This window comes from Priceomyces carsonii (assembly GCF_900007245.1).
Source record: "Priceomyces carsonii strain CBS4050 genome assembly, scaffold: Debaryomyces_carsonii_scaffold_6, whole genome shotgun sequence".
NCBI lineage: Eukaryota > Fungi > Ascomycota > Pichiomycetes > Serinales > Debaryomycetaceae > Priceomyces > Priceomyces carsonii.
The window spans coordinates 18,302-30,659 of record NW_026946679.1 but is presented as its reverse complement, the minus strand read 5'-3'; the positions used below and the strand labels follow the sequence as shown (position 1 = coordinate 30,659).

General features: G+C 36.1%; 6 protein-coding genes across 6 annotated transcripts; 2 read left to right on the top strand and 4 right to left on the bottom strand.

Moving 5' to 3' along the window:
• Positions 1 to 11: 11 nt before the first annotated feature.
• On the bottom strand, positions 12 to 1,850 carry PRCAT00005061001 (uncharacterized protein; the record flags this gene model as incomplete). Its single annotated transcript, XM_062955106.1, has 1 exon — positions 12 to 1,850. The coding sequence occupies one exon, from the start codon at positions 1,848 to 1,850 to the stop codon at positions 12 to 14; it is 1,839 nt and encodes a 612-aa protein (XP_062811743.1).
• An 855-nt stretch (positions 1,851 to 2,705) lies between these two features.
• Positions 2,706 to 5,129, bottom strand: PRCAT00005060001 (Zn(II)2Cys6 transcription factor domain-containing protein; the record flags this gene model as incomplete). The annotated part of the gene is made up of 1 exon (XM_062955105.1): positions 2,706 to 5,129. One exon carries the CDS (start codon positions 5,127 to 5,129, stop codon positions 2,706 to 2,708), a length of 2,424 nt encoding a protein of 807 aa, XP_062811742.1.
• A 313-nt stretch (positions 5,130 to 5,442) lies between these two features.
• PRCAT00005059001 (uncharacterized protein) lies at positions 5,443 to 6,237 on the top strand (the record flags this gene model as incomplete). Its single annotated transcript, XM_062955104.1, has 1 exon — positions 5,443 to 6,237. The coding sequence occupies one exon, from the start codon at positions 5,443 to 5,445 to the stop codon at positions 6,235 to 6,237; it is 795 nt and encodes a 264-aa protein (XP_062811741.1).
• A 1,086-nt stretch (positions 6,238 to 7,323) lies between these two features.
• PRCAT00005058001 (ketopantoate reductase family protein) lies at positions 7,324 to 8,349 on the top strand (the record flags this gene model as incomplete). The annotated part of the gene is made up of 1 exon (XM_062955103.1): positions 7,324 to 8,349. The coding sequence occupies one exon, from the start codon at positions 7,324 to 7,326 to the stop codon at positions 8,347 to 8,349; it is 1,026 nt and encodes a 341-aa protein (XP_062811740.1).
• Positions 8,350 to 8,627: 278 nt separating this feature from the next.
• On the bottom strand, positions 8,628 to 10,043 carry PRCAT00005057001 (NAD(P)/FAD-dependent oxidoreductase; the record flags this gene model as incomplete). The annotated part of the gene is made up of 1 exon (XM_062955102.1): positions 8,628 to 10,043. One exon carries the CDS (start codon positions 10,041 to 10,043, stop codon positions 8,628 to 8,630), a length of 1,416 nt encoding a protein of 471 aa, XP_062811739.1.
• A 276-nt stretch (positions 10,044 to 10,319) lies between these two features.
• Positions 10,320 to 11,819, bottom strand: PRCAT00005056001 (uncharacterized protein; the record flags this gene model as incomplete). Its single annotated transcript, XM_062955101.1, has 1 exon — positions 10,320 to 11,819. One exon carries the CDS (start codon positions 11,817 to 11,819, stop codon positions 10,320 to 10,322), a length of 1,500 nt encoding a protein of 499 aa, XP_062811738.1.
• Positions 11,820 to 12,358: the final 539 nt, after the last annotated feature.

Genomic DNA, 12,358 nt, shown 5'->3' with positions numbered 1-12,358 from the left:
GGTTTTGTAGCTCATTCATTCTTCCATAATATGAATTTAAAAATATCGTGTTGCCCTTCACTTGGCTTTTCTAAAATATCAAAGCTATCTTCCAATATTTCTTCAACATCATCAACATTATTGATTTTTGCATTTGATCTTACCGCTTTCATCAATATAACAAAGCTCAATAATTCTTCATCGCTGTCAAGCTTTTCCGATGGAGCATCTTTAATCAGGTTTTCTATTGCACCTGGAGAATCATACTCGAGCAGCAATCTTTTCTCCTTACTAGATAAAAACAATCTAGCTAGCCAATAATATTCGATTGCGTTTCGACAGAATCCAAACTTAGACCATTCATTTTCAGGTATACGTTCTATTGCTCGATTCCATATCGTTTTCCAATTTTCTAACGCCTTCCGTTGTGCTTTTATTTGCGAAGAAGTAAAGAAATTTAACAATTGCTTTTGGAACCACATATTCACGTAGAGAGCATGTAATAAAACGAAGAAGTCGTACATGTATAAGTTGTACGATAAATCAACCGAATCTGCGTTAATTAAAAACTGGGCAACTTCAAGAAACAAGGGTCTAGGGAAGTAAGTAGCATGCCATTCTTCATAAGAAGATGCTTCCCACCAATTATGATGACTTGGTAAAGGTAATCTCAATTCAGATGGAACAATTCTTGGGAAATTGTTGAAAAATATTAAATGCGATGTGTCTAATAGAAACACAGAATAACACGTTCGAATTTTCATTTCTGATTGAATCCAGTCTTTCCAATCTTCCTCAGACTTAGAATAAGAGACCTTATGACAGGCATGGTTTAATTTTTTGTTCTTGACAAGGGTCACTAATCGAGGAAAATTTTCTATTGCATGCTGTCTTTGCCTTTTCGAGCCAGACCAAGTCAAAGCAGTATACAAGCAAACATATGCTTGAATTACATGCAAAGGATAATCCCGACTATCCGTCTTAGGCTCATTTACATTAATATAACCTTCAACAGTATCGAGTTGAGATAATGCGAATTTCACATCCATATCGACATCTGAATACAAAGCTCCAATAATTAACAAACAATACAATAAGGAAGATGGTGTTTCGAAAATAACGAAAGTGGATTTGTGCAAGAAAGGGGTATGTAGATGGAAATGATTGAAATACAAAGATATGAACTTTTGAACGTTATTACCATCTAGCCATGTCTTTATTTTCGGACTAAGTGTTTCAGTCAAGTTATGTACTGTCAAAAGAATGGGCGATGTAAACTCAGTTTCTGACAATAAATTTGTAGGACTTGGTGAGCCGAATATATCAGTTGGACAAACGTCAAAGTCATGTTTGTTAAAAATTGGGGACCCTAATGGAAATGAGGTGCTAAAAATTGCATTGCCTGTCAGATTGCACCACAGCAGAAAAAATAAAGGGGCCGAGCTCGAAGAATACGCTTTCGAAATAGGATCTGTAGGATCTGTACTGACCAACAATTTTCCTTCAGAAAATCCTGTTTCATTTTTCTTTAGTCGGGAACATAAAATTCCAGATTTGATACAATTAGTACATCCGTTTGTGTCGCTTGAGAAGGAGCATTTCCTTTTCGTGAAGTTACATCTCTCGCACGATCTCTTTTTCCGTCCTTTTGGTCTATTACTTAAAGCCAAAGGATTCCCTGAATTTATTTCTAGAGCAACAGAACAGGTCGTCATATGCCTTCTCAACGTGTCATTTCTTGTGAATACTTTATTACAATATTCGCATACAATAGAACTCCGTTGCTCGCTATGAGTGATTATCTGATGCCTTCTTAAATGATCCTTCCTAGAGAACTCCTTCGAGCAAATTAAACAAATTGGCCTTTCCATTAACAAATTTTATCAAACAAATGGTCATATTGAACTCGATTTGCCCAATTTCAATTTATATTATCTAGATGTACTTTAAGTTACGTCACCGCGTTTGGTCCCACAGTTTTGAACTTTAAAAAATATCCCACTTTTGGCAATTTTAACGATTTATTCACTTTGTCACGAGATCCTCGGAGATTTGCAACAGTCAAGTCTATAAATGTTTGCATCAAGGTCTCGTCCAAGAATAAAGTTCTTTCCAAACTTCATTCTTCGAGGTGGCAAATATTGGATAAACATGTAGAATAAATAGAAATATTACACGAGCCTAAGCCTATCGATTTATCTTAATGTCATAGTTATCAGATTGAACATCAAACTTGGTCATTTTCATTTTATTGAATTCGTTAAAGACTTTTTACTTTTTCAAAAGCTTCTTTATTACACTTTAATGGTTAATCATATTTACGAGGAATCAGTTCTCACAGAATCAAGACTGAGTTTGGAAGGTATTCCATTACACCGCCATTAAATCTATGTCTAGCAAGACTCTTACACAAGGGTGTGAGCTAACTGCGATCTGGCACCTACCTATCAAAAGTTTACCGCTTGATCTTTTAATGTGTGGCCCTGATATATAGTAAATTGACATAAATGAAGCCTTATTTCTGTGTATTATTATTTATATCTGAATTTTACTTCTGGCATTATTGATTGAAAACAGAATTAAAAAAATTGTTGAAAAAAGCATCAGCCTCCATAATTTTTGACCTCCGAAGTGTTTCTCATTCAAAAGAAACCTCTAAAATTTGTTGGTTCCATCTATTGAATGGATATCAATGATTAATATAATTGTTACGAAAAATTTTGATTTTAGTATCCACTTAACCCAATAAAGTTATTTTCCATGTCATAGTAGATGTCTCGAAGAAACTTATCTCCGGTGTTATCCAAAAACTCCCACATTGAACTATCAGTGATCCAATCCGAAGCATCCCTATTACTGCTAATTCCATTGGAAAAATCTACGCTCAGAGGCTTTACATGCTGTTCAAAAAACGATTGTTCCTGCTCTGGATGTTGTGAAGGATTTAATAGTTTGGCAACATTGCACTTGGATTCTTGATCACATTGTTGAGCTCTTAAATCATTCTCGAAACTTAAATATTGATCGATACCAATACTGTGTTCATTAAGAACACCCATAGTAAAATTATTGTAATCATTAGTTATCATTTGAGTTTCTTTGGAAACATTAGTAGATGTGGCATCTTGATGGGGGTTCTCAATCTTCGTTAATACTGTATTTGCTATTCTTTCGTACGTGTCTCTGAATACGGAAGCAGTAGAAAATCTTTCTGCCAAAACATATAAAACACTAGAGCATCCAGAAATGGTGTCATAAATCAATCGTTTTCTTTTCCACTCCAATACTTTAACAGAAGTATCAATCCATAAACAATATAAAAATGATAACCCAGCAACAAAGACACAATGCATCGCTAGCCAGGTATAGCCTAGTTTTCCTTTCGCATGGAGATCTTTATAGTTCATACATATCGCCGAAGCAGATTGAGTGAACACTTTAAACCATTCAAGTAATCTAGGATTCGATTGCTCTTTCAATTTGGAAACCTCGAGCAAAACTGGGCGTAAGAGTAATACCATTGAATTGTGGTATGATATTTGTGACCAGTTATAAGTTTCAAATACAGATATCGGATGTGCTTTAGCTGGAAAGGTCGTCATCCATTCATTTAGTTCCAACACGATTTGCACTCTAGTGGTATCTATTTCCTCAAAAGAATCCATGATCGCTACAGGCTTATAGACAAAGGTGCATATGCTTGATTGAATTCTCCTCAATTTAAAAACATGACAAGCTACCGATATTTCTGGTGTTTCCGTAGGCATCAATGCATCAATATCGACATCAGATATTCCAAATGGTCTCCCCAAAACAATTCCATTGATTCGCTCCATTCCATAAGCACACCAAAAAATTCTGTAACGTAGTTCTAGCGTTTGTTTGGCTTTAGAGGATAAACTTTCGTCATCTCTATTACGGTATGGTTGCCGGTGAAGCCCTAATGCTACAGCAGTCCGAATTGCTAAACCAGTGGATTGCCAAATAGAAGACCCATCAGGCATCTTTTGTGAAAAAGTTGATATCATCAAGTATGCTTGAACACTTCTAAGGGTGTTGACTTCTATTATCGGACTAATGTATTCCATTGCCTTATTGTAGTAGATTTTGATATATGCAAGGGTTGAAAATTGATTGTTGTTCGACGACAATTGTGCGCCAATAGCAAATATCATATAAATAAAAAACATCTCTTCTGCACTTTCTGAATCTTTGTTCATGACTTCATCGAAACATTGCTCAACCCATTCCCATTCTAAAAATGGGTACTGACATTGCACAATGACTTTATAACTATTCAAATAAAGTAAAGCTGCATTCATAGAAGGCTTGGTAAAAGGTGGTTGAAATTCTTCAGGTAGTGGAGGGACTTTATCCTTTAAGAAAAACTGATTAGTTGCTCTACTTTCTTTTTTGAAATAGTCAATAGAATTCGTTATAGCCTTGGCGATAGAAAAAGCACTCGTATCACCTATAAACCTCGACTCTGCACCAACACCAAGGGTAATATACCCTATTTCCATCTCTAAATCCTTATTCTTGAATAAACGAGGCTTGTCACGCTGTGCCTTGGGATAAAAAGTTTTATGCGAAGTTTGATCTGGTTTCGAAGAAAACAGGATCTCTGATGAAGATCCCACATCGGTGGTAGCAGTATTTGGTGTCTTTTGCTTCACTTTCCAACTTTTTGATTGTTCCAATTCCAAAGCTTGAATCCTTCGATTTTCTATGATAGATTCAGATTTTGAAATCTTTTCCTCTAATTGTGAAATCCTCTGTTCAAGTGTTTGGATGTAGTTTCGAGGAATGATACGGCCTGTTGTGACATCATAAATCGTACATTCTGTTCTGGATTTTATGCAACCAGTGCAAATAGGATATTTCCCATCACATTTTTTTCTTTTTTTCTTACAAGCCGAACAGGCAGCCATCTGATGCTTACCTCCAGAACGTCTCTTGGCACTTCGATTTTGAATACTATTATTATCATTATTATCATTATTATCATTATTATCATTATCATTGCTATTAATATTATAATTTCTCTCAGAGATTTGGCCTACTTCAGATTCATTTTCACTTGCCTCTGTACTGTCGTACCTAATGCTATCAGATAATTTTACTCTAAATTTCAATTGTCCATTGTTCATAGCACTGTCGTATCTTTCTCACTTCTATACAGACTTGGAACTCTTTCTTCTCTAATATTCTTGTTACGTTTCTTCTCTTTGGTGTACAATCTTTATAACAATGCGGATCTTTACGACTTAATATATACTTTTTCTGGTCGCCTTATCGCACTGCCGCGCTTTTGACAATCGAGAATCGGAGCTAGGGTGGACCAGATTGATAAGAGTATAAAAATATAGAATCTAAAAAGAAAGGCGCTTTCTCATTTTGAAAAGTTGAATAATGTTTAAACAACTGCCTGTTTAGCTTGTACCCAATAGCAGGAATAAACCTATGTCCAAGTATCCTCCGACGCAAGAATTGCCTCCTCTTGGAGCGCTTTGTTTAGATTACACTGACGATATCCATAGACCTCCTGGGGACCCGTTGAATCCTGATTCCTTTTTCTTTCCTTTGATTCACGAAAAAGTAAAGAGGGCTACGGTGCAGAACATTGTGTTTTCTGGCGTCCTTGACGAATCCTTCATCGATAATTTTGCTGATGCTTGTAACAACTTGAAAGCGAAAGGTGCAATTGGAATTATCACCTCTTGTGGTTTTTTAGCTCAAATCCAGGGAATTCTATCTTCAAAGATTGATATACCACTTGCGACTAGTAGTCTTTTACAGATACCTTCAGTTATGACAATTTTATCGCCAAGAAAGAAAGTTGCAGTGTTAACTTTTGATGAAAATGAGCTTAGCAAATTTCATTTTGATGGGATTGGTATTCCAGAAGCCATGCAAGAAAGAATTATTGTCCATGGCACCAAAAAGGGAGGAGAATTGAAAAATATCATTATTGAAGGTGGTCAATATGTTATTGAAAAATTTGAGGCTGAAATGGTCGAATTGGCTGAAAAAGCAGTTGCTGAAGATGATTCAATTGGCGCTTTTGTCTTGGAGTGTACTCAAATGCCTCCAACTTCAAAAGCAATCCAAGATTCACTAGGATTACCTGTTTATGATGTTATTACTATGATAGACTGGTTTTATAGTGGGATAGTTTCTCGTACTTTACCCGAAGACACGAACAAGAGCGATGGTTTGAGAATTAGAAAACGGAGCTCGAAAGAAAAAGGAGAGTAAAGCAGCTGTTTTTGTATGTATTTTACCAATAAAGATGGGCACTTTTATTTATAATAAGGTCCTATATATCGGCAAATCTTCTCTCAGAGATAACCAATCTTGATTTTTGCTCCACCCTGACTTGATTTGGCTTGAGCGGTCGTTCCATATTTGGGATATCGATTATCCTTTTTCTGGAAGGCAAGTAGACAAATTAGCAAAAAAGGGATACTGGTGCCATATGCTTTGTATATCTTTCAAAATATATAGATTTATTTACTTGACTTCGAATAGCAAATCTTCGTAAGCATTGAGTATTACGGAAATGCACGCTATCGATTGATAAAGAAGTCAAATAAATGTTCTTAATATTTCTCCATAGTTTTAGAAATAAAAGAATAAATATTTGGTATTCCTAGAATGATACACTTCTTAAAGTAGGGCATCAATCTCATTCACTTTTTTTAAAGACTTCTTTCAGCAGCGACGTAAGATCCTCTGAAAAAAACATTGGTCATTACCCATCGCCATCTGCAACTTCACACTTTTATCATGGAATAATAATTGCTTCGTTTTAGTGGTGTAATCAAATACGGCTCTTTTAATCGCTAAGGGCTCACTAGTTTCTGTTTTAGAATCTGATCAACTCGAAGTATAAAAGAATGAATCAACATCTCAGAAATTAGACACGATATTTGAAATCAACTCCGCACCCAGTAAATGAAGGGCTTCTGTGGCTTCACTAATGGTTTGCTAGAAAATAATAAATCAATTGTAAACTTAGTACTAAGAACTAGGGATCTAAGATACTTTTGTGATGAGTATAGGTTTCTATCTGGATTTTTTTGGCCCTAGTCTTACCGAAAAAAGGTGCGAGAGACAGACCAAGTTGAACTTTCCATTGTTCTTAAGTTTTCAAAGACAAAAAACTAATGATACAAGGAAAGTAGTCCTTGGTGTCTATTTCTAGGGAGGCGACGCTTTTGCATGTTTCCATAGCCGATAAGTCGAAAGTTTCCGAAATCCAAATTTCCAAATGCGGAACATTTATCAGTATAAAAGCCGCTCATTTTTCATCGGATAAGATCTTTAATCTAGCACTTGATAATGTCTGAAGAGAAGCCAAACGTGCTACTTATTGGTACTGGAGGTGTAGGCACAATTGTTGCCTATGGAATTTATTATGTTGGTAAAGCCAACATAGATGTAGTGGTACGTCGTGATTACATGAAAGTAAAAGAAGCAGGTTGGGAAATTCATTCTGTGGATTACGGTGAAATTAAAAATTGGATGCCAAACAATGTGTATCCTACTGTTGATGCAGCAGCTAAAAGTGGTAAGATATATGATTTTGTCATCATTACTACCAAGAATTTGCCAGATATTCTTAAAGCTGAGGATATTGTAGCTAGAGTGATAACTCCAGAGAAAACAACCATTGTATTGATGCAGAATGGATTTGATATAGGAAGACCATTTATTGCAAAGTATCCAAAAAATGTGTGTATTTCTGGAGTTTCTCATATTGGATCGCATAATCACAACGGTGTCATCACTCAAACTCAACAAGATAAGTCTTTAATCAGTTATTTCGAGAATCCCAGCCTTACCAAAGAGTATCAAGAAATCAAAACCAAAGAGTTCATCTCACTTTATAAGAATGAAAAGAATAATTGTAACTATTTCCCTGATGCTAAATGGTACAGATATAGAAAGTTGGTATATAATGCGTCATTGAATACCGTTGCAGCTTTGACTGGTGTTGATACTGGTAGAATCGAAATATCAGGTGGCTTGGAAGCTGTGTCAATTCCTGCAATGCGAGAAGTTATTTCCATAGCAAAAGCTGATGGTGTAGAGCTTCCAAAAGATGTTATCAACTTGGTTGTTCACTCTGATGACGGTGATTGGTTTGAGCCATCGATGCTTGTTGACTTCAAAAAAGGAAACCCTATCGAGTTAGAAGTTATTTTGGGTAACTTGTTAACTGTCGCTAAAGAATTGGAAGTACAAACCCCTATATTATCTCTTATTTATGAATTGCTACGTGTGGTTCAGTTCAAATTGAAAGAAGACAATGGAATGGTAACCCTTCCCAAGAATAGACCAATTAATAATAAATATTTTGAATAGATTTGCTTTGATTCATTCAATATTTTTGTAAAATACTTATTTAATATCCGCTTAGTTACGCTCGTAATGTCAGCCTTGCAATGAGAATTTATTGATGGTCTTGTAAAGCTTTTTTTTAGTTTGGCACCATTCATAGATTTTGTCTGTAACATTTTTAAGGCGAGCACCATATGGTAGTTAGAAATAATCTTTTGACTAATTTAACTAAAAAAAGGAAAGAGTTTAAAAAATAATTCTAAACATATAAAAAATTAAAAAAGGATGGTGTCAAATCATTCTCACATTTTAGCACGATTGACAATCCAATCTCTCGGTGTGGCCATCTTTACGTTTTGCAAAGCTCTCGGATCGTCTAACCCCCAATTAATTTGATTTAATTTTTCTCTTTTTCTAGACCAAGAGAACAATTCGGTCAAAAATGGATCGCCTTCACCAAGTATAATATTTTTGATATGGTCTCCCAAAACACCAAACATCATGAAAGCATGACCAGAATCGCCAGCTCCAACGAATAATGAATCTTCTTCATAATCTGGGCAATAAGAAATAAGAAAGTCATTGTCCACCGTATCTGAATACCAGCAGATTCTTGTACCTGTTATTCTATCAATTTCCGGTAAATACTCTCTAAGAAAGTTCTTGATCAAATTCAACCCAAATAATGGGACGTTAGTTTCATTATCGCACGTGTACCTGGTCTTGACTTTTGAGTTAATGCCGCCTGATGGGTTAATCCACTTGATGCCTCTATAGCCAATTTTCAAATATCCACCAGGAGAACTGACTGGAAAGCCATATAAGCCACCCAATACTCCATCTCGGGCTTTGTAAGTCCAAGGAGGAAAATTTTCAGGATTAAATCGTTTAAGAAGCTTTGGATCCTTGATTTTTATTAATGCAACCGTCCCACCTGTTGCTTCAAGTTTTTGGCTAGCTTCAGGAATGTATTGAGCAGTCCAAGCTCCTAAATGACATATTACAAGTTTGGAAAAATGCAGCTCACCATCTTTGGTTTTGATCCCGACACATTTCTTACCACCCGAGACTTTATTATGTGTAACCAATAGCTGTTCAATTTCTGAGCCTAAGCGTGGTTTAAATCTCGAACCTCCATGTCGGTGGCATAAGTGAAGAACCCATCTGCACATTTTGTCGGCAATAATTGTACCTCCAGTAGTATCGATAATTCCTTGTAATTTAATACCCCTGCTTTTACACAAAAATGGGTCTACGGAAGTGTCAGACAACCCTTTTCCCAAAACTTTTGACTTCGCATCAGGGTCATTGATATCAATAGCATCCTTTGGCATTGCTTTCAACGTCTCCTGTTCAAATGATGGTAATTCTTGTTGATCGGTTAAATGCACATTTCCTGAATTGATATATATTGGATCGCCTCCTTCGAAGCCCTCTTCGGCAATCATCTTATTCCATTCGAAAAAAACCTCTCTACTTTCAAGAGACATTTCTTGATAATGGGTTTGTTTCCCGTAAGAAGAACGGAAAATTTTGTTCATGTCGGATGAAGCACTATCACAACCTTTAAACCAACTGTAGCTTTGTGTGGTATAATCATTTTTATCAAAAAGATGGACATCTTCAAAACCATCCTTTAAAAAGGACAAAGCAGATGAAAGACCATATACTCCAGCTCCCACAATAATAATCTTTTCTTTTTTATTCGGAGGAGACATTTTATATTATTTTTTTTTTCTTTATATTGATGAAAATAGTTGCGACGCTGAGGCTACAATTTCAGCAAATTCGTCGCAGTTATATAAGATCGTTGATAGTCCCCAAATAGGCAAGTGCTGATTTTTCCGCTATCAGGCATGAGTTGATATTCTTGCAAGAAAACAAAAAAAGATGAGCTTCTTAGGATAAATCATGAATGTATATCATTTTTATTACTCTAATCCAAAAATAAGTCTACAGGAATTTCAATAATAAGTGCTTTTAAATTTTTCCGTCTATATACCTTGATATGGGTTCTTTGCCCGCATAATCGCCCCATACTTGTAGAAGAAAAACGGGATCGGAATCATCCCCAATGCAATGAAGCCAATCAACGATCCGCCCCAGTGGACTCCTAAGTTTACAAATAATTGTTTGGCAAATAAGGGAAATGATGCAGCGAAAACCGATCTCATAAAGGTGTTCGCTGCAATTCCTGAAGCCGCATAATTCGTATATGTGTCAACCAAATAGTTCAAGCAGCCTTGGAAGATAATGATAAAACCAAAGCCGATGCCTACAATACCCAAACATGGAAAAATCCAGTGGATATTAGACGATGAAGTCCAAGAAAAGAGAAAAATACCAGCAGGCATTAGCCAACCAAAATACATCAACATTGGAAATCTTTCTTCAGGCACTGATTTAATTTTTTGTGAACCTGGAGTTTTTGCATACCTTCCAGCCCAAAAAAATGTCACGGTGTTTCCGAAACAAACCCCGATGAAAAGTGATATGTTTGGAAGTGTAGCAATTGTACCTTCCCAACCTCTAGTTAAAGTAAATGCTGTTGGCATAGTAGTAATAACAATATAGAAAACGCCATAAACATAGCTGGCAAACAATACAATTACAAACACAATCGGGGTAATCAACATTGCAAATGGTCTGATCAAGTGTTGTGTAACGACATCTTTGAAGTCCAATTGCCACGTATCGAGCTGGCAATGGATTTTCCAGTTACCTGTGTTGATTCTAATTTCCTTGGCTTCTCTTTTAACCAATACTGGAACATATGTTTCATCCAATAGAAGCTCGCAAATGATGTAGAGTGCTATACTAAGAAGACCAGAAAAATATTGAGGTATTCTCCAAGCTCCTACATCATTGCTGCTACGCATCATTAATGAGGCAATTATTGGGCCCATACTCGAGCCCCCATTCACCAATTGACCATAAAAGGCAAAATATTTCCCTCTGATTGCAGTATCTGGATATAAATCAGCTAACACTCCACCGGCACTGACAATAGGGGCCCCAGCACAAAATCCTGAAAGAAACCTAAAAACCATTAAGCTGGGAACATTATAACTTGTTGCCACTGCAAATGTAAACCCACTAGAAATAAGAATTGGAGCTAAGACTCCAAATTTCCTTCCGTAAACCTCCGATAATGGTGCAAATACCATGGGTCCAAAGGCAATTCCTAAGATATAAAGGGTACTTGTAAGCAATGCAGTTTCCCTAGTAATTCCAAATTCTAAGCTCAATAGTTCGGAGAATTGTTCAACAGACGTGGTCGTGGAGTTCATTTGAGCGCCAAAAGTAACTAGTCCAAATAAAACTGTGTGGGCAAATTTTTTTCGTGATGACCAATTTCCTGGTTTTTTGGAGCTGCATGGATCAAAGATAAGTAATCCAGATTCATCAATGGTAAAATCCTTAGATATTACACCATTCACTATTTCCATTGACGTGTCTATATATTTTTCATCAGCAGCGCTAACACTACTCATCGTATCTCTTATTTTCACCTTGATAGAAAATTTCTGTACATTTTAGTTTTTGGAGCAACGAGGGACTAAAAAGTGCTTGTCGAGCTTCTCCATATCATACTGTTTTGGTTACGAGGATTTATCATGACAAAGTTAAGCTGCTGTAAACTTGCGCGTGCGGAATAGATTCAATGAATAGCGGAAACTTTTGCTTTCTTCATTTGGAAAGAAAGCCGTTTCTCAGTTATGCAGCCCCGATCTTTCTATGTGATAACGTCGGAAAGATTCGATCTTCGTTTTCTATTTGGTTATCTCGCGCGTTGAAGCTGATTCCTAAAAAAGATTCGTTACGTGGTTTTTCAATTTCTTATCATTGTTGTACTAATCTCTTATCACTAATGGTCAGTTTTTTTTTGATGGACTGGAAGTCACTGATTGGTACTTAAAAGCTGGAGACTTCCCTTCACCTATGATGAATCATTTACAACAGAATAAATTTAATTTATTGATTACTTCGTTGTTTTTAACTACACCTTTTCTTTCGCTACTTTTAATACGTG